Raw genomic sequence first — 21,404 nt, 5'->3', positions numbered from 1 at the left:
GCCTGCCATATTTACTGTTCTTTCTACACATTGGGATGGTTTGTTCCTGCAACCTCAATAAGGATTCTTTAAAATACAGCCAGCTCTCCTGGACTCCTTTCCCCGTCATGTTATCCTTCCAGGGGATCCTGCCCATCAGTTCCCCGAGGGAGTCAAAGTCTGCTTTTCTGAAGTCCAGGGTCCGTATTCTGCTGCTCTCCTTTCTTCCTTGTGTCAGGATCCTGAACTTGACCATCTCATGGTCACTGCTTCCCAGGTTCCCATCCACTTTTGCTTCCCCTAGTAATTCTTCCCGGTTTGTGAGCAGCAGGTCAAGAAGAGCTCTGCCCTAGTTGGTTCCTCCAGCCTTGCACCAGGAAATTGTCCCCTACACTTTCCAAAAACTCCAAAAATTCCAAAAACTCGAAGTGTAGACGTACACTTCGAGTCCTGTGCCAGAGTAGGGGCTGGAAAAGGGAGAAGTGTGCATTCCCCCACTATGCCAGCCTTGCTCTACTGCTGGTGGTGAGAAGGGAAAGAATCATGGGCTTGAATTTACCTCTCCCTTCCCCTCGAGGTTCTAGACTCTCCTGGTTCTTGCGGTCAGGGAATACTAGGTCTACAGATGTGGCTTAGAAGGGTGGGGGTGAAGGCTCCCTGGTTGGACAACATGGCTTTAAACATTTAACTTGTTTAGAGTGATTGTCTCCATCCCTGCCAGCTGTGGAGATCTTGGGGGAGCTCAGCTAGTTTGTATTAGATTACAGAGGCCAGAAAGTTCTGGCTTCATACATTTTATTAAAGAAAATGTTCCGGAGCTGAAAACTGTCATCAATGCTTTCCTTGTTCTCTGATTAAAATCAAAAGGCTGGTTTTAGAGCTGAGCTGCCATTGAGTCAGTTTATCGCAGCAGGGGGAGGTCCTTGAGGCCAGAGTTTTTACACCCTACTGCCAGGACTGGTCCCAGAGTGAAAATGGAGGAAAGCGTTAGTTAGAACTTGACACTTTTAACGTTGTATGTAAAAGAAATATTCAGGAAGCATCAAAAAACTCTCTCAATACTAGGGTTTCCTGAGACGGCATATCCAATGTGTAATGGAGTTGCCATCAGAGGAAATTATGTAGGTTTATAGCTTGGACTCAGTGTCCTTTTTAGAGAAACCCTGGAGGTGCATTAGAATTGATGAGCTGTATTTTCTCTGTATTGCAGCAGATTAAAGATTGTTAAACTAATGGGGAACATATTTCTTTAATGCAGAGTAGAGTAATCAGCAGCTATCCATTTAGAACCAGCAGCTGAGTGTGAGTTTTCTCACTTGTTAGACTTCCTTAAACCCTGGATTTTACCGTAGAACCTCAGAGTTACGAACATGAGATTTATGAACCAGTCAACCACACACCCAGGCGGCAGCAGCAGAGACCCCTCCCCCCAAAAAGCAAATACCGTATAGCACTGTATTAAACGTACACTACAAAAAAAGGGGGGAAAGCAGCATTTTTCTTCTGCATACTAAAGTTTCAAAGCTGTATTAAGTCAATGTTCAGTATTAAACCTTTGAAAAAACAACCCTAACCTTTTGTTCAGTTTCAGAGTGACGAACAGTAATTCCCGATGCGTTCGTAGCTCTGAGGTTCTGCTGTACTTTCTTCACCACAGCATTGGGAGACTGGAATCTTTGAGCATTTTTATGCCATTATGTCTATAGAAATTCAGATCACTGGACAGGTGGTTTTAAAAATGAACGGAGAAAAACGGTTACTTTCATTCTTCCTTTGGCCTGTTGTCTAAATAATTATAGTACGCTCTACTTTTCATATGAGGATATCAGAGTGCTTTGATTTGAGTGATGGTACAAACACTAAGCCTTCCCACCCACCTGACACATGTACCCGTAAATATTCTTTTCTCCATAATACAGATGGGGAAACGGAGGCATAGAGATTGACTTGCCCATAGCGCTGTCAGAACAGTAAATAGAAACCCAGTAGTTCCAGCTCCCAGTCAAGTGCTATAACTACTAAACCAGATCTACCTCCTTCTGGTCACCAAAGTACACTGTCCGGGTGGGGAAGAATGGATTTTAGACTACAGTACATGTGGTGTATCTTCAGCAACAAGAATGAACTGAAGTATGACTCATGGTAATAATCAGGGAAGTTGTGTTCCCAATTTGTTTACACGACTTCAGAAATGGAATTCTTGCTAATTTTGACTCTGCATTGGAGAAATGAGGGCTTGCATAGTTATAGGAAATTTTATTTGTGTTCCTTTGGTGTGTAGGCTTTTGTGTGTGTAGAGAAGGGAAATTACACTGAAATATGTTATAGCAATTGTGCATTAGTATTAGCTAAAAAGACTTCCTCCCACCCCCCAACATCGGCTTAGAACTGGAGGGGAATGGCTTAGTGGATTTAATTGTCTGTCTTCAAGTCTCCACACTCCTCTTTCCAAGGCAGACTCAGCTGTTCACCCTTCTGAGGTAGATACATTGAGATTGTGTCTGTCTGTCTCTGTCTGTCTGTCTCTGAGAGGACACCTTAAACAGACACTACCAGATCAAATCTTAGCAAAAAATTTAGATCTTTTTTAAAAAGAAGCGGCCTGACTTTTCAGAAGTGCTGAAGCTTCCAGCAAATGCTTCTACAAGACTGAAGGCCAATAGATGTGTTTTTATGGGGCGTTGTTAAAAAAAAAAAAAAAACCCAATGAAGCCATGTGTTGAAGAAATACATATGCTATTGAAGTGTTTGAGTGTAAATTTGCAGAAATGAGAACGTGAAAGTGACTTCACCAATTCTCGTTGTCCTTGAAAATGCAGAAAAATAAACAAATGGCATAAAACACTGAAAAATAAAATGGATTTTTAGAATTCTCCCTTTTAATAAACGAAATAGCCATTAGTGTAATGAAGATAGACTTTATTTACCATATATGGGCCAAGTACTTTAAAGGAATAGTGGGTGGGTGCTCTGAATTTTCTGAAAACTGAGCCCCGTTAAGCTTTGGCACCTAAAAGTTGAGGCACCCACAATTATTAGCAACTTCGACAAAGACAACCAAACAAAATACCCCACAACCAATAACAAACAAACAAAAAGAATTCTGGCTTTGATTTGGAAGTTGATAGTTTTCCTTTGAAACCAAGGTCCTATTTGCTCTGGATGGATGGATTTCAAAAATACCATGGTATTTTCTCAGAGTACGTATTTGTATTTCGTGGTGTTCAGCAGGGTGTGTGCCAGTGGGCGGGGTGTGTGCGAGAGCTATAAATGTGACTGTTTAATTATAAAACTTTTGGGAAAAATAAAGGATTCAATTTCCACTTAGTTGAAAGAAAAGTAACAACATTAAATTCTGTGGGTTCAAGTTGTGGCTGTTGTGCCTTATCACTGAGAATCGCCCATTCGAGATGTCAGTACAGATCCCAGAATTTCTGGCTTTTGGCCAACCTTTCAGAAGAAGAAACATAACTTTGCAAACTTCTAGGTGTTTCATAACTTTTAGAACATTTAGGCAAACGCACAGATTTTTTTTTTTATTCTTGTGACTTCTCCTAAGTTCTGTGAGCCTGGGGCTGCAAGAGGTTTACCTTCCACTTGAGCTCTTCTGTATCCCTCAGACAATTGTTCTGATCCATTTCTCAATCATACACAGGTCATCAGATGTCAATGTTTATCCAAGGAAGAGAGAGCAGCGTGGGAGACAGAATAAATTTTTAACCCTGGAGAGGATGTCATTGTTTATGTGATGCAGAAACAGGGCTGGTAGGAAGTTGGGAGTTCAGAATTTGTTACCTGTATTGTGCCCCACTTAAGCAGTTTATAAAAAGAGGTTAAAACTCTGAGGGCATTTATTAAACAGGATAAAGTGGATTTGGATTTACAGTCCTCTTTGCATAATGTACCATGTTTACAGCTCTGCATAATTTGCAAATGTACCATGTTTACAGCTTAAACATAGATTAAAAAAACCTCTGCATTAAAGGCTGCAGAACTAATGGCTAATGCCCCATGCTTTACTGAAATAATCATACTGATAGAAGAAGAATACAAAGAAGTTCCGTTAACCTTTGTCATTAACCTTTCCATGCACTGTAGTGATGAATTAAACACTAACATGTAAAAGAACTGGCATTGGGGTAGGGAACTTTTCACCTCTAGGTCAGTGATTCTAGTTCCACCCCAGTCAGTAGCAAGTAAAAAACCATTACTATCCAATGTCTGTTTGGTTATCTACCTGTGAGGAGGTCATTACCTGGTCGAGTTCCTACTGGAAACAAAAATTAAAAGACCATCACAGCTAGCAACCTTGCTAGTAGAGATCATATCTGAGGGGTTGGTTTGGTTTGACCATTTTTCAAATGATCCCTGTCTTTATAATGAGCTGAGCCAAAACTTGAGATCCTAAACCCCCGTATTTGGGGTGTGTGGCTTGAACCCAGCTCTTCTGACTAGTAGTTTAAGCAGATAGAAAGACTGAGCTTGCCTCTCCCCAGTAGAGGCAATCCATCTGAAATAGAATCATAAATCATAGAAGATTAGGGTTGGAAGCGACCTCAGGAGGTCATCTAGTCCAACCCCAACTAAATCATCCCAGCCAGGGCTTTGTCAAGCCGGGCCTTAAAAACCTCTAAGGATGGAAATTCCACCCCCCCCCCCAGGTAACACATTCCAGTGCCTCACCACCCTCCTAGTGAAATAGTTTTTCCTAATATCCAACCTAGACCTCCCCCACTGCAGCTTGAGATCACTACTCCTTGTTCTGTCATCTGCCACCACGGAGAACAGCCGAGCTCCATCCTCTTTGGAACCCCCCTTCAGGTAGTTGAAGGCTGCTATCAAATCCCCCTTCACTCTTCTCTTCTGCAGACTAAATAAGCCCAGTTCCCTAAGCCTCTCCTTGTAAGTCATGTGCCCCAGCCCCTAATCACTTTTGTTGCCCTCCGCTGGACTCTCTCCAATTTGTCCACATCCCTTATGTGGGGGGGGGGGGGTCCAAAACTGGACGCAATACTCCAGGTGTGGCCTCACCAGTGCCGAATAGAAGGGAATAATCACTTCCCTCAATCTGCTGGCAATGCTTCTACTAATGCAGCCCAATATGCCATTGCCCTTCTTGGCAACAAGGGCACACTGCTGACTCATATCCAGCTTCTCATCCACTGTAATCCCCAGGTCCTTTTCTGCAGAAGAAGAATATTGAGAGGTATCAATGGGGGGGGTGCAGCGGGGAAAGCTTGCTCTGCCAGTGCCTGCCCTAGGTTGATGGTCCAGTGGTTAGGGCACTAGCCTAGGACATCGGTTCAATTCCCTACTCTGGCACAAACTTCATCTCTAACTTTGGGCAAGTCACTGTGGGCACGTCTGCACTTGGAGCTGGAGGTATAATTCCCAGTTTGAGGAGACATGTCTGTGCTAGCTCAGGCATCCAATAGAGTGTGGCTGTGGTGGTGGGAGGGGCTAGCCACCCCAAGCATGTACCACTCTGAGACATTAGGTGTATACTCAGAGTGACTTGCCACCCTGGCTATGCTCTATTTTGAGCACATTCGCTTGATCAGAGTTAGGCATGTATGTCTCCTCAAGCTAGGAATTACAACCCCAGCTTCAAGTCAGGCATATATATTTTCAGAATCTTTGCCTATTATGGTCTGAATACAACCACATATTGTTTGCTTTTCCCCTCTCCCTCCCCCTCTCCCTCTTCTAATCCTTGAGCAGGTATTTTCCCCATCAAACTGTCCACAGTGATCCCTAGATTAATTTCCTCTGGACCCCAGCTGTTGATTCCCTTATACCCTGTGGCATGGGTATTCTTTTCCTGGTTTAGGTGCAAAGAATTGTCTGCATTTTAAAGTAGCATCTTTAATCAAGAATCAGTCTTTGGGGAAGGGGGATGTACTGTCTGTACTGTCTGATGTGTCAGACAAGTGATTGCTGCCACAGAGGAAAACAAAAATCAGTTCATTGGAAAATATTGACTGAATTTTAGAGAGAAGGCATTTTCTTTTGTAGAAACTGTCACTTTGATCATTCTTTTGTAATCAGAGTTTAACTAGAAAGATAAGATCCAGGTGATCTCACAATTGTTTTTAGTACAGTAGCTAGTATTTCAAATAAAAAAAGGGCAGAAAACGTCAACAGGCCTGGAGAACCTAGCTGATTCATTCTGAACAGGAATGGGTCAGTAGTTAAGGCAAAACTTTGTGAAACTTCAGAAAAATGTGACCTGACAAGCTGATTGTATTAGCAGCAAATGGTGTTTGCTCTGTCTTTTATCACACTGTAATCCACTGGGATCAGTATGTGTGGGTGAACAACAGTACGTTTAAACAGAAAAGACAGGAGAAATAGCAAACAGCACTCAAAATATTACAGAAATGGCCAATTCATAATCTAATCTGAATCCCATTGATATGGCCTGGATCCGGAGCTTGTGGAACAGACTCCTGAAAGAATTATTGATGGAATCCTCCATTAGGTGGGACATTTAAAACTAGACTAGACAAAACGTTAGAAAAAATACTTCCATCTCTAACATCTGATTTAAAGTGTCAGCGTAGTACAGTAATGTGTGTGTGTGTGTGAACTTTTTATCCTCAAAATATTTTAATTGCTATAAAATACATATATACATACACACATTTAGTTGTTTATTTCTTTGTCTTTTTAAATGTACTGTCATTAACCTGCTATTTTGCAATTACACAATTCTCAGAAGGTAGCAGCAGCAGTGGCCCAACTATATACAGTAGAAAAATGCTCAGTTCAGCCTGGAACATTGCCGGGAAAGGAGAGTAGTGACAGATGTGGCCCGCTAAAAAATATTTAAGTGGCAAGGATGTGCTCAGGATTGCACAGGATACAAATACAGAAATAGTCCCTGCCCTGAGATTCTGATACGTCTTGCTGGTGGTCGTAGCCTTATAACTTGGATTTTACAAGTCGTGCTTAACTGGCTCTCAAAGACTCTGCTGGTGGTAATTTCCTTTTCTCTGGCTTTAGACTTTTGGTCAAAGCTTCACTCTGCATAAAGCACCTTTTTAATTTGAGGGGAGGTGGGGAATTGTATCTGTATCAGAAAATCAAATCTTTGTGGGAGATAATACAGCTTTTGTGTACCATCTTTCCTGCAAACTGTACCCCGAATGCCTTGTAATATGATGGAAGCATTGTAAAAATAACAAGGAAAGATTAAGAGGAATAGGTAAGAGAGAAGAAGCGTTCAGCTGTGATTTGAGAGGGGATGAAGAGTCCCTGAGGCAGAGAAATACAGAGACGTTGGCACATGGCAAGAGGAGAAGGCTCTTGCCCCATCAGTGGCAGGACAGAAGAGGCCACTGCTGGATTAGGAGCAAGAACAAGGAAAAGAGAAGGGTTTAAAGTGATTGAACGTGATTCTCTGCTGCCTTGTGAAGTCATTGACACCTGTACAAAGCAAGTGTAGAATGCAGCCAGATCTGAATGGTGGCATTTCATCTCCACTTTGCATTGGTACAGATAACTACGCAAGCTGCATGGCAGTGGGGAAGCAGTCTGTGAGCTAGACAGCGTAGCCTACATGCTGCCAAAGAGCAGCTAAAGAATTTAGCTAGCACACTTTATTGACCAATGATTGTTTTATTTTCCACGGTTCAATAGATGCCCCAACTATTGCTATAATCCTCATGAACTTAAGTCCGTATTAGCAGGCGCTTTTCTTGTAGGGAAAGGAAATCTGTTGGGTTCTCCCTCCCACCTGCTTCTGGTTGTGAAGTACTTGACTGTCTCCTGTCCTTGATGAGGTTTGTGCCCAGAACAGAAGGTACACCCATTAATAACTAACCACTTAGCATAATAAAACGTATGGGCTAGTATCATATTAGAGATGGCCTTTGCATTACTTCTAAAGGCAAAAGTTAGGAAATCTGATCCCAGAGCAGAGAGGACACTTATAGCACACTGCAATGCTCCACAGAAAAACAGTCACGTGATTTCACTCAAAATAGTATAAATAAAACCACAAGAATGGGTCCACCAAGCCCAGGATACTGGGTCCACCAAGCCCAGAATCCTGTCTTTTGACAGTGGCCAGTGCCAGATGCTTTAGAGGGAATGAACAGAACAAGGCAATTGTTCAGTGATCCAACCCCTGTTGTTCACTCCCAGCTGCTAATAGTCAGAGGCTTCGGGACACCCAGAGCGTGAAGTTGCGTCTGTGACCATCCTGGCTAATAGCCATTGATGAACTTATCTAAGTCTTTTTTGAACCCAGTTATACTTTTGGTCTTCACAACATTCCATGGCAACCAGTTCCACAGGTTTACTGCACTGTGTGAAAAAGTACTTCCTTATGTTTGTTTTAAACCTGCAGCTTCTTAATGTGACCCCTGGTTCTCATGTTATGGGCAGGGGTAAATAATGCTTCCTTAGTCACTTTTTCCACACCATTCATGATTTTATAGACCTCCTTAGTGGTCTCTTTTCCAAGCTGAACAGACCCAATCTTTTTAATCTCTTCGTAGTGAAACAGAGATGGTATGTAATGGGGGCTGTCACCGGAGTTATGTTCCTCATACACTGTAATCCAATTCTCCCAGGCAGAATCCTCAGCACTTCTAAAAACGCTCCACCACTGCCAGGCCTCCTCTAGCATGCTGTCTGTTTGAAAGCTTTGGACTGGTTCTGCTTTCCTTCTACACACCTACAATTCCCCTTGACATAAGTGGGCACTTCTTGTGTGCAAGGAATGTGATATAAGCTGCCTAAATGGGGATCTCACTTCTTCATCACATTGCAGTGGAGAAGGTGAACTTTCTGTATTGTACTTCACACTATAGGGGAGGTGAATGGGTACCTTGATGAAGGACACCATAAAAGTATTTAGATAAGTAGCCGTGAGAGTGTCCTGGATGTCCGTCCAGTTTGAGTGGTTGGAAACATTTATGGAAAGTCTTGCTACTGGTCCACAGAAGCATTTCTAATGCTGGCAGATCACAGGACAGTAGGACATAAAATCCTTTCCACCCATCCCAGCCCAGTCCCTGTGTACTTCAGATAGCGGCCAATTATATTCTGTCCTGAGAACAAGAGCGAGAAACTTATGCTGTGTATCAGTTTGATAGCTCTGTGTTCTGCCTTCAAATGTATCCTCAAATCATTCATCTGTATGCCCAACTATCTCTGGGAGAGCAGCTGCTAAACCCCTGGTCAAAATTGAGGGGGTGGTAGTGGTGGGAGATCCTGTGTGTTCTCTGGAAATATGTGCTTCTAAGATCTGGTGTCTTGCAACTGGGCTTTGTCAGGACTAGAAATTTAAACTTTATTGCTGGATACTATTGGAAAAATCATGGCTTCATCGCTCCAGTGCTGTATGCCTTTCATTTCAAGTTGTGATAGATCATGATTGGGGACTTTAAATCAGTTATAATTCCTCCATTCAGTAATGCTTTATTGGCTTCATTAGGGGACAAAAGACAGCAAGCTCAGATCAGTTAAGTTTCATCTCCATGGCTAAAATAAACAAAACAAATGTTTCTGTGATGCGATAGATACTATATGAGGGGCACTCTAGGAGTAGGTAGTTGATAGGAAACAATAGTCCTCTAGCAACACGTAAGAGACCACAAGTAAGCCAGCTTTAGATTTTAAGAACCTTTAACTGGTTCTGAAAATAAGACTACACCACTTTCTAAAACTTATTTTACATAAGCCTATTGAAAAGGATAACATACAGTTAATTTGTCAACTAGAATCAACCGATAAACACATTTTTGGGGCATCTAAGGTAACACCGAAAAGATTCAACACTGTAGAGACCTCCATGGTTTTCTTTCACAGAGTCTCTGCCACAATCCCTTTTGTTTAACCAATTAGAAAGAATGGGTGACATCTTAGTCCCATGGAAATTGATGGTGCCAGGATTTCACTCAGTGGTTGTAAATGCCTCTGGATAGGGCTAGTCTTAAAACAGAAAAATGTAGACTGCAGTAACTGATTGCACGCTACACAATAAAAGCACGCATTCAGCTGGCAACATTGCTTCTTTGAAGAACAGTAGCGATTTGTAACTTGTTTAATGACTATCTTATGTTTCATTTCGGTGAATTAAGACTGCAGGACGAGATGTAGTAGTAGGCTTTGCCGTCGGAAATAATGTACTGGGCTGCTTTTATCCTGTCCTTGCAAACTTATGTGTTTGCAAAATGAGTACAGTAAAATATGCAGTGGAAGAAAAGGTGTGCCATGTCTTACGTGACAGTCCTTGTGGGTGCAACAAGATATTTAGAATGGCGTGGGGATTTGTCAGCTGCAGTCATCCTCTTATGTTAAATTATTATTTATCCTTGATCAGGCTGCTTGAACATGATTTTTACATCATCTATATACACGCCACTGAGCTCATGAGGTCTGATTTTCCTGACGCAGTATCAGGACTGATCTGCGACTGCTAGTAGTAAATATCTCCAATGGTTGGCGATGGAACACTAGATGGGGAAGGCTCTGAATTACTACAGAGCATTCTTTCCCAGTTGGCTGGTGGGTCTTGTTCACATACTCACTATATTTGGGATTGGGAAGGAATTTTCTCCTGGGTCAGATTGGCAGAGACTCTGGGGGTTTTTCGCCTTCCTCTGCAGTGTGGGGCCACGGGTCACTTGCAGGTTTAAACTAGAGTTAATGGTGGATTCTCTGTAACTTGAAGTCTTTAAATCATGATTTGAGCACTTCAGTAACTCAGCCAGAGGTTAGGGGTCTATTACAGGAGTAGGTGGGTGAGGTTTAGTGGCCTGCAATGTGCAGAGGTCCGACTAGATCATGATAGTCCCCTTCTGGCCTTAGTCTGAATCATTCTTGTCTGTCTTTACTTGTGAATTTATTGGCAGAGGGAGACGCTTTTCCATTAGGAGGGGAAAAATCCAGGAGAAGCAGTGCAGATCAATGTATTATGTATGTGACCTCTTTTTTCCATTTCTTCTCCCTCACCCAGCAAGGGGTAATCTGTTCATCTGCACTTTGGGGCAAATTCCAGAGCCTTTTGCTTTCTGTCTTTCCCTTTTGCATATGAGAATACACTTCTTTCTTTCCACATATAGGTGTTGATCCTGTTGATTTCATGCTATATGTGGCAAATTACTCTCCACAGGAAACCCAGCAAATAGTTCTTTAGCAAGCTTAGCATAACAACCCTCATGGATCTTTTCACCAGTTTAACTGCAGTGCTTCCCTCCTTAGCGGCTTTAAATCACTTCCTCAATTTGCTCCGGGGATGCCACTATTATGGCCGTCAACTAAACAGTGCTGCTTGTCATATTTATTGGGTACCTTCTCTCTGTGCCTGGAGCTAGCAATAGTTACCAGTTCCTTTTATTAGGTGTTCAATGTGGTACTGCTGTTACTTGGTGGGCTCCTCTCAAGTCAGTGCTTCCTCTAGCTCATTTCACAGTGCACCATACTAGGGAGTCCAGAAGTGAGAGATCAATATGTTGTCTAATAGCACCTCACCCTGTCCTTGGGAGCCATTCATATTTACAGGAAGGGCTTGGTGTTGACTCAGCAAGAAGTCCGGAGAGCAGGTAGCTATGCACTAGCAATTCATAATCTAGATGTGACCTGTTCCGTCCTTGGGAATGCATTGGAACACTGATTCGCTCTGAACTGTGTGCTGCTTGGGTGAGATCACACAGTTTCCAGGCACTGTACTTCACTCTACTTAATTAACTGTCCCATACACGGAGACCATGTAGATGTGACCTGGAATCCACACTGGCTAATGTTCTTTAAGCAATCTGATCAAGCTGCCCAGGTAGCTAGATAAAGAGTATCTTGGGATTCCTCTCTCTAAAGTCTCGTGGTGTCTGGTGGTAGCTGCTAGAGTTAGTTGCAAAATAGTTTCCATTAGAGCCCCTCTGTTTTCAGCGGCTCACTCTTTCTAAAAGTTGCTTTTAGTGCTGAAAGTTTCTATGCTTGATCTCTGTTCAAAGATTTTTTTTATCAAATTCCATCCAGCTTCTCTGAGTTTGGAAAAAGTAAAGAATATGCACTTTACCAGGAAAGTGGTGAGACCTACTAGTGTGTAGTAATATTGCTGTAATGTTACGTAATCATGGATGAAAAGATTGTGTCCCAGATCCTGATCCCAGTTACACTGGTGTAAATTTGGAGTAAGAATCTTCTCCCAAAGGGAAATGCATACACACAAAGGGGATGAAGTTAAAGCCATGTATGTAAATATTACTTAGGCATTGCCTGATGGCTGAGTGCTTGACTGAGGTACCTGAACGTTGCATTAACGTAGAGTGGATTGTTTGGTTGGTTTTTGTATTTTACATTGAATGGAAATTCAGCCTGAAAGTCAGATGAGGGTATTTGCTATGTACTATGTAGTAAATTTAATGTTCTACAAAACCTTTGGCATGTAATGTGCCCGTGGCTTCCCGAAATAGCTTGGATGTTCCTGGGTTTGTGATGCTGAAATCCTGGCCCCGTTGGTGACATCTAATGGCAAAACTCCCAGTGGGGCCAAGATTTCACGTGACGGTCCTGATTCCATCACTCTTATGCAAACTGAGTAGCTAGGGTTGCCAACTCTCTAATGGCACAAAACTGAACACCCTCCCTGCCCCGCCTCTTCCCCAAGGCCCTGCCCCTTCTCTGAGGCCCCGCCCTCCATCCCCTCTCCCTGTCACTCGCACTCCCCCATGCTCACTCACTTTCACTGGGCTGGGGTATGCGGCAGGGGTGCAGGCGGGTGCAAGTGCACTGGCTGGGGGTACGGGCTCTGGGGTGGGGCCAGGGATAAGGGGTTTGGGGTGCAGGAGGGGACTCCAGGTTGGAGCTGAGGGGTTGGGTTGCGGGAGGGGTTGCGTGGGGTGCGGGCTCTGGGAAGGAGTTTGGGTGCAGGAGTGGGATTAAAGCTGGGGCAGGTGGTGGAGTGTGGGAGGGAGTGCGGGCTCCAGCTGGGGGTGTGGGCTCTGGGGTGGGGCCAGCGATGACGGGTTTGGGGTGCAGGAGGGGGCTCAGGGCTGGGGCAGGGGATTGGGTTGCAGGAGGGGTTGCATGGGGTGCGGGCTCTGGGAAGAAGTTTGGATGTGGGAGGGGGCTCAGGTCTGGGACAGGGGGTTGGGGTGCAGGAGGAGGGATGGGGTGCGTGCTCCAGAAGGGGTTCCAACCTGGGGAAGATGCAGGTGGGGGTTTGGGCTCCAGCAAAGCGACTCTTACCTTCGTCAGCTCCCACCTCCGTCGGCTCCCAGTTGGTAGTACAGCGGGGCTAAGGCAGACTCCCTGCCTGCCCTGGCTTTGCGCAGCTCCCAGAAGCGGCCGGCATGTCCGGCTCCTAGTTGCAGGGGTAGCCAGGCGGCTCTGCGCAGTGTGCACTGCCGTGCCCACAGGCGCCGCCCCTACAGCTCCCATTGGCTGTGGTTCCCGGCCAATGGGAGCTGCAGAGCCGGCGCCTGTGGGCGTGGGCAGCATGCGGAGCCTCCCTGATCGCCCCTGCGCCTAGAGGCCGCAGGGACATGCTGGCCACTTCCGGGAGCTGTGTGGAATCAGGGCAGGCAGGGAGCCTGCCTTAGCCCCGCTGCACCGCCAACAGCCGCTTAACGGCCCAGTCAGTGGTGCTGACCAGAGTCTCCAGGGTCCCTTTTCGACCCGACATTACAGTAAAAAAACCAGATGCCTGGGAACCCTATGAGTAGCACTTCATTCCATGATCGTGTTAGTTTTTGAGATCAGAGTAAGGGTGGCAGGATCATTTCAAGCAGAGGGCCTGAAGGAATCCTTCTGAAGCTGGGGTTGCAGCATCATGTGATGTCTTCTCTCTGCCTTTTGGTTTAAATAGTAGTGACTGTTACCAGTTTGATATCCGAATATGTCCTTTCCCCGGGCACTATATCTCGCACTGGCAGTGGAATGGACTAGATCTTCTAACAGGTCTCTTCCATTTATATTTTCTGTTATTTATACACCTTCTATACTGGTGCTAAAATTTCCTTCTGCTGCTCTGGAGCCGCTGACACTCAGTCCTGGCTGAGACCCCCAGCCAGGACTCTTCTGCCTGCAGCTTGTTCCTGCAGGGATCAGGTTTCACCAGCCCCATGTCCGCCCTCTACAGCTCTGCTGTCACAGGTGTTCTCACTTTCTCCAACGACAGTGGGGCTGCCGGGCGCTCCCTGCATGGCTGCAGCAGCCATTCAGCAACAGGGTGGCCTCCTCTGCCTCTGAAGGCTTCTCCTCCTCCTCCTCTTCACAGTGCTGGCCAGGGATCTCTGCTCTCTTATCCGAACCTCTGCATTATCCGAATCCCTTCCTTGTCCCTCTGCAGCACATATCTCATGCTGGGGGATAAGGAGGGTGATTCAGATAATGCAGAGGCTCAGATAGTAGCGTTTTGAATCAGCAGAAGTATACAACATATGTTTAATCTCTTTTTATTAATGTACTAAGTTGTATCTCAGTAGTATCCTACAGCAAAAAGTTCCACAATTAAAGGGCATATTAACATACTTACATAAGAACATAAGAATGGCCGTACTGGGTCAGACCAAAGGTCCATCTAGCCCAGTATCCTGTCTACCGACAGTGGCCAATGCCAGGTGCCCCAGAGGGAGTGAACCCAACAGGCGATGATCAAGTGATCTCTCTCCTGCCATTCATCTCCACCCTCTGACAAACAGAGGCTAGGGACACCCTTGTTGTGGGTCCGGTTCTCTGTTTGTTGGAATGCTTAGATGAAACATCAGTTTCTGTTGTTGAAAGGAATGAAAGGTGGGAGAGACCAAGAGCACAGTAGTCAATGGCTGATATCCAGCAAAATCCTGTTGAGTGATGATAGGAGGAATCTCAAACAGCAGGATTATTGTTATTGGAGTGCTGTCGCGCCAGGGGGTAAATGCCAGGATGCTAGTTCCCTGCAGTAAGAGGCAGTGGTGCTTTGTAGTTGTAGCAGTGGGTGGTAAGATTAAAGGAATTCTGTTTTAAGATGCTCAGAAGCATTAACTTTTTAAAGTTTCCAACTGGGAAATGTATGGTACTGATACTGTGTCGGTCATGCTTTTTTCAGTAGCGTGAATATTTCATTCATCCTAGATCTACACACATAAGGAAAACTTAAAACAAAATTAAGATGCATATGAAGATGCAAAAACACAAAGCAAGAGCCGTTGAAGGTGGGAGAGACAACCCAGAGCTTTACAAGGAGATGAGTTTATAAAAAGCCTTTCTCCTCTGACACACAGGGATGAGAAGAACCAGTCCATTATCGTAAGCGGAGAATCCGGTGCCGGAAAGACAGTCTCTGCCAAATATGCCATGCGCTTCTTCGCATCTGTTGGTGGCTCTGCCAGTGAGACCAACATTGAAGAGAAGGTCCTTGCATCCAGTCCAATCATGGAGGTAAAGCTGGCCCAAAAGAAGTTACATAGATTTTTATTCTACTTTGGGCAATCTGTGTGCATTTGTTTCTAGCATTCGCAAATTGCACCAACTTAGGGTGGGGTTGCTTCAGGGTTGGGATCCTCCCTCTATCTTGTAGATGGGGGTTTCTGTCATCCTGTTTATGTACAGGACCTGTCTCAGTCTCAGAAGTGAGATCCGGGAATAGGAAAATATAGCTATTTTAACTAGATTTGTATATAATTATTAAATATAGTCAGGTTTTTTAAAAAAAATAATTGGGATTGACTAGTTCAGGCAACTTTTTATGTGTAGGTCACCGGTTTAAAATCTGTCGCAGGCTGATAGTGACTATAAGCTGTTAAAATGTCCGTTCAGTGACCCACTGTATGTGAAATATGCTTTTGGGTCTCTGTCTAGTTCTTTATCATGGAGATGGGGGTAGGGGGAAGCCCACCACAACTGGCCCACTTGTTGCCGGTCTCAGGAGCGAGGCCAAGGATTTAACGCTTCATGGAGACCGTTCAAACTATCTCAGTGTTGCTAGAACTGTGCTGATAACAGCCGGGTATAAAAAAGGTTGTAGGTAGCAGAGTTCAGATAACACTGCAGACATGATGTTTGTGTGGCCTTATCTACATCATTAATAATCTATCATCTTCACCTTCATTATCCTCTCTTTTCTTCTTGTAGCATCCCTAACGTTTTCATTAATTACATATATATATATATATATATATATATATATATATATGGAGAGAGGTTTCTGTTGAATCTATAGATTGAATCAACATAGATCTACTTTTTTCATATTCTCTTATTAGCACTTATTGGTGATGGTAGTACCTGCTGACTAGGCACGTGAAGATCTCTTTTGCCCTGAACTAATTTATTTATGTTTTCTCGCCTTACTAATGAAGGTATTTATAGTGCATCCATCACTGTGGAATTTACATGGCTTGAATTGACGTGGTTAAAAATATAATCCCTGTCCCAAAGAACTTAGTCTTGTTTATTGATGTTAAAAGTAAATATTCTGCAACCCCCAGCATCAGCATAACTTTAAATGATTTTGAGAGAGGGATGCCTAACCCATGAGTTTAAAACTCAGTGAAAAGCCTGGACAAACGGGTGCATCTAACCATACACTGGCAAGGATGTTGGTGGTGCTTAAGAAATATCGGTAATTCACAATAACCCTATCAGTGGTCAGGTTTAGCATTAAACGTATTTCTGATAACAGTTCCATAGCACACCCTGTGGTCTAGCTCCTTCCAGCTTCATACTGAGGGCACATCATTTAAGAGTTCTGACAAATGTAGGTGGTGTGGTGGAACAGACAGGGAGAAACGTCTCTTAGGGTATGTCTACACAGCAACTAGACCTCACAGGGTCCTAGAGCCCAGGCTCCAGCCTGAACCCAGAAGTCTACACAGCAATGAAACAGCCCCTCAGCCTAAGTCCTCGAGCCCAAGTTGGCCAGCACAGGCCAACCGCAGGTGTCTAGTTGCTGTGTTAGGGTACATCTATGCAGTGGGGGAAAAAAACAACCCGCAGCAGCAAGTCTCGGAGCCTGGATCAGCCGACTTTGAGTTTGTGCTGTGAGATTAAAAATATCAGTGTAGATGTTCGGGCTCAGGCTGGAACCTGGGTTCTGAGACCCCCGTCACTGGGTTTAGCACCCAAGCATGTCTACAGTGCTATTTTTAGCCCTGCAGTGTGAGCCGCAGTCAGTTGACCTGGGCTTTGAGACTCACTGGCTATGTCTACACAGCAATGTAAGCCTGTGGTTAATGGGACTCGAGTCAGCTGTCCTGTGTCGGGGACCCCTGGGCTTGAGCATCGACATTGCATTTTAACCCTAAGTTAAGAATTTTCTGACCCATCAGAAGCACCTGAGCACATAAGCTGCATAATGAACTCCTTTGGTAGCTGTCAGTAGAATAAGTGCAGTGTGGGAAGGCTGTAGTCTGAGAATTGAGCTCTCCAGCTCCAGGCTGAGTCACGGCAGGAAATGCCCATGTGCACCGGTTCTGAGGGTAATGAGGACGTCAGTCTCCAGGGCTGTCAAAGAATTAAAATGAAACTTTGCAATTCTTGATTTTTAAAATGAGACGTTCCACGAAGATGGTTTGCTTGTTGTTCTATTTATTTTTGTCTGTTTGTCTTGAAGTTTGGCATAAAATGTAGGTTTCAGAGGAAAAGCACACACGCCCCAGCCTGGCTGCTGCCGGCTGCAGAACGGTGAAGTGCATCCCCAGGGCTTGTGCGCTGGGTGCTCCTGCACCCCAGGAAGCAGGGATAAGGGCTCCCTGGGAGGCTGTGGGGAAGTTTGGGGGCTGGTTCCCACTTGCTGCCCTGAAAGTGCATGCAGCCCAGTCGCCCCTGCACACGCAGTCCCAGGGAGGGCTCTGGGGCTTGGGAGCAAAGGCCAGAGAGCGGAGCAGGACCAAGTGGCTGCCCTGCAGGGCGAGGGAGCGGCAGGGCTCCCAGTTTAGCATGGCCAGGGGAGGAATGATCCCAACATCCCGATGTCCAGGAGCCGCCTCCTGCCTTTCAGCTTTGCTCCCTGCTCTGGACACGCTCTGCACGACAATGAGGAGGAGCTGGAGCCAGAGCTACCGGCGTGAGAGGAGCGGGAAGGGGGATTACGTTTGGCCAGACAGTTATGGCGCTTCTGGCTGCTGCACTGGCTACCTTCAGTGCTGCTCCTCTGCCACCAGGAACTCTGGGATACATCCAGAGGGCTGCTGGGGCCGTGGGCATACAGGGAACCAACAGAGCTCAGACTCTCCGGCCCTGCAGGGTCCTGGGCCCCTGGGTCTGAGCCCTAGGTTAGCACATTTGAAGTGTGGATGTTAGGGGAGTTTGGCTTGAACCTGGACTTAAATTGCTGTGTAGACATACCCACTGCTGCGGGTCTTATTTTGCTGTGTAGACGTACCCTTACATAACTTGAGACTGGGGTATTTGGGACTTCGTCGATTATAACCTGAAATCAAGGCTGAACTCTTACCCTGGCACACTGAGGCATTGGCAGTGGATTTGTGTTTTGGAGAGGCAGATTTACTTGTGGGATTATTGAGCCGGGCCCTGTCCTAATCATTGACATACTGACTGCAGGGATTCATACATACAATTGTTGGATGCATTTAGACTGCAGCTCTGTTTTTATCCTTTCCAAAGCGACTGAAGAAATATATAATCATGGCTGCATTTATTGCAGATATTGTAGGCACAGTGCATAGTGCCTATGCTGGGTCTGGAGAGCTGCCACCGTTGTACAATAACTTAGCTGCGATGACAGGCCTTTCCCATTTTGGGTGGCGGATACCCCCGCGATGCCCCAGTGGACACACCTGTACATCTGTAACAATAAAATGGATGTATTTTCATTGTTGTGAATTTTAAAAAGTGCCAGATTGCCCCCGTTATGTGATGGAGGACTTCACTTTCTAGGGATATCCGTGTCAAAAGAGCATGCTTCCCTCACAGTGCCCCGACAACGTGCTTCAGCACGGGTGAGAAGAGACCGTTATTAGAGATGAGAAGGGCGTGCAGTCTCCAGCTCATTCAGTCAGCCTCTTTGCTCAGGCTATCAACAAGGTTACCATTACCTTTCTAAGCTTTTTCTGCAAAGTGGATGGCACATGAGGATCCACAGCCCGACAGTATATTAAGTGATGTGTCCAATTCCTAGTGGACTAAGTGTAGATAAGTCCACCTCAGAAAACCACCATCACAAACTGTTATTAATCAGCATTCTTGTTTGGCAGTCTCACCTGAGAGATACTTCATTACACTGGTAAGTTGTTGACCTTGGTCGTATGCTCCTTGTGGTAGGGACCATGTCCTTCTACATGTCTGTAAAGTTCCAATACACTATGGGTGCTATACAAGTACTAAATGAAATTGAATGATGATTGAGTGGGCATGGGTCAGAGGCACTGACTTTTATTTTTCCACGGGGGTGCTCCACTCTTGCTCCGCCCTGAAGCCCCGCTCCCATGGCACCTCTTCGCCTGAGGCCCCACCCTTACTCCGCCCCATCCCCAGCACCCCCTCTCCTCCTGCTACTCTCTGCCCTTCCCCAGCCTCTCCCGCAGCTGCCAAACAGCTGATCAGCGGTGCCCCATGGATCACCTATTTTGGTGGGGCCTCGCCAAACAGCTGTGGCTGGTGGGTGCTGAGCACCCACTATTTTTTTTTTCTGTGGGTGCTCCAGCAGCTATTGGTATGGTGCCAAAAAATCCTCTAACCCCTGAAGGAGTAAGGGTTGAGGCACACGCTGGCAGTAAGGGGGAAATTGGCACTGCTGCCCTCCCGTGCTGTACTTGTCCCACGTATAAAGAGAGGGCACGAAATACCAGGAATGTCAGTCTGGCAGCTATCACCAGCATGAAATTCACTTGTCTTAAAAACCTGAAGTAACTGACTTGAACCAACTTTCCTAAATCTGAATGATAATTGATCCCAGTGGGTCTTCCGTAAGTGTGTGTTTATCATCAGCCCCGTTCCATTTTAAATGAAGTCTCCGCTGTTACGCTAATAGTTGGTACCAGTGCTGTTCTGGCATGGAATCAATACCCTTTCCAAAGAAGCTCTTTGCCCTGTAAATACCCCTGGTTTGAACTTGTCAACCCTTGCGCATTCCCCTTTCCTAGGCAATGGCACCCTGTGTCTCACCCATCTATTTTCAGCGTGTCATGGCTTCCTTTCCTTTTACTCTCAGCAGTGTTCTGAGTGTTTAGCAACCTCCACACGTGAAGGGAAGACAGATAATCCATTCCAGCTAATCCTGTGCAACTCGAGCAGTTTTTAGTTATGGCAAATTGTCTTTAGTTCTGTTTTTACTGTGCAGTTCCGCTGCGGCCGTCATAGCCCTTAGAGAGGGGGAGGACTTGTTAGGTCCTCTAGTCCATCTCCTTGCTAATGCCGGATTGTAACTTGGATCTTCATAAAACTGTAGGTGACTCGAATACTGCACCTCCTCGCAATTCTACAGAGAACAGAACAGCTTTGCTCCCTGTTACTAGGACCCTATCTATCTCCCATTGGTAAAATATAGACACTGAAGGAGATCATCAGAGGCGGTCAGGAGCGCCGCCAGCTTTTTTGCCGCCCTAGGCGGCGGAAGGTCCCGCCCCTGAAATGCTGCCCCCAACAGAGGCGGTGGAAGGTCCCACCCCCGAAATGGCGCCCCAAACCGGGGCAGCCAAAGATCCTTCCGCCGTGGTCGCCGCCCCCCAAATGTTAGCGCCCTAGGCAACTGCCTAGGTCGCCTAATGGGTTGCGCCGACCCTGGAGGTGGTCAAGATACATTTGATGCTGAAATCGTTGGGAAATAGGGGGGTGGGATAAATGGCTCTAAGACACCTTTCTGTTCTTCCAATCCTGGGGCCATTACAGCCCTAGTGTTTCCCTGGGGCAGTCCCATGTGCCTTCTTCAATAAGAGTTCTTTTTTCTCGATTGCTGAGAGCGCTGTCTTTATTATCGGCATCCATTTTTCAATATTCTTCTCTGAAGGCTCCTTCCGCCACATGTGCTGAAAATAAATCTGTACTCTCTGCCAACTCTAATTTCAATTTGTGTGGCTAAGAGAATTAATTGTGGTGTATATGACAAAATGTGTTAGGATTCTGCTGTTCTGCCAGCAAGTGGTCTCTTGTTCCATTAAAAAGGAATGCACTTTCTCAATTCTGAGCTGCAGCTGAAAGCCTGCCAGCAGAACGCTGGCCTGACTTCTTTGACCTGACCCACATATTGAGTTCTGACCCTAAGCCATATGCACAAACGTCCTGTAGACAATTGACAGCAAGTGAAATAAAATAGAAAGATTCCCTTTGTCATCCCTCTGCCAATTTAAGAGAAGAGAAAAAGAGGGTGTGCTTGTGTGCTGCAGATATAATGATTAAGGGTAAAATTTTCAAAAGCCCCTACGTCCCATTTTCAGAAGTCACTTCGAAGCCCAAGTCCCATTGACTTTTAAAGTCCCTACATCTCGTTTGAAAGTGGGACTTAAGCACTTTTAAAATTTTTACTCTAAATCTCT

At 45.4% G+C, this 21,404-nt stretch overlaps 1 protein-coding gene across 1 annotated transcript in view; it reads left to right on the top strand.

Annotated features, from left to right (window-relative positions):
- MYO5B (myosin VB) overlaps positions 1 to 21,404 on the top strand; it is a 379,086-nt gene that overhangs the window by 169,496 nt on the left and 188,186 nt on the right. The window contains exon 5 of the mRNA XM_026649314.2: positions 15,195 to 15,351. Within this exon, the coding sequence (XP_026505099.1) occupies positions 15,195 to 15,351 (157 nt within the window). The remainder of the gene's footprint in view (positions 1 to 15,194; positions 15,352 to 21,404) is intronic.

The sequence above is a fragment of the Terrapene carolina genome, unplaced genomic scaffold (assembly GCF_002925995.2).
Source record: "Terrapene carolina triunguis isolate 2854851 unplaced genomic scaffold, T_m_triunguis-2.0 Scaffold69, whole genome shotgun sequence".
Classification (NCBI taxonomy): Eukaryota; Metazoa; Chordata; order Testudines; family Emydidae; genus Terrapene; species Terrapene triunguis.
The sequence above is the reverse complement of the archived record's forward strand: the minus strand, read 5'-3'. Positions and strand labels throughout refer to the sequence as shown.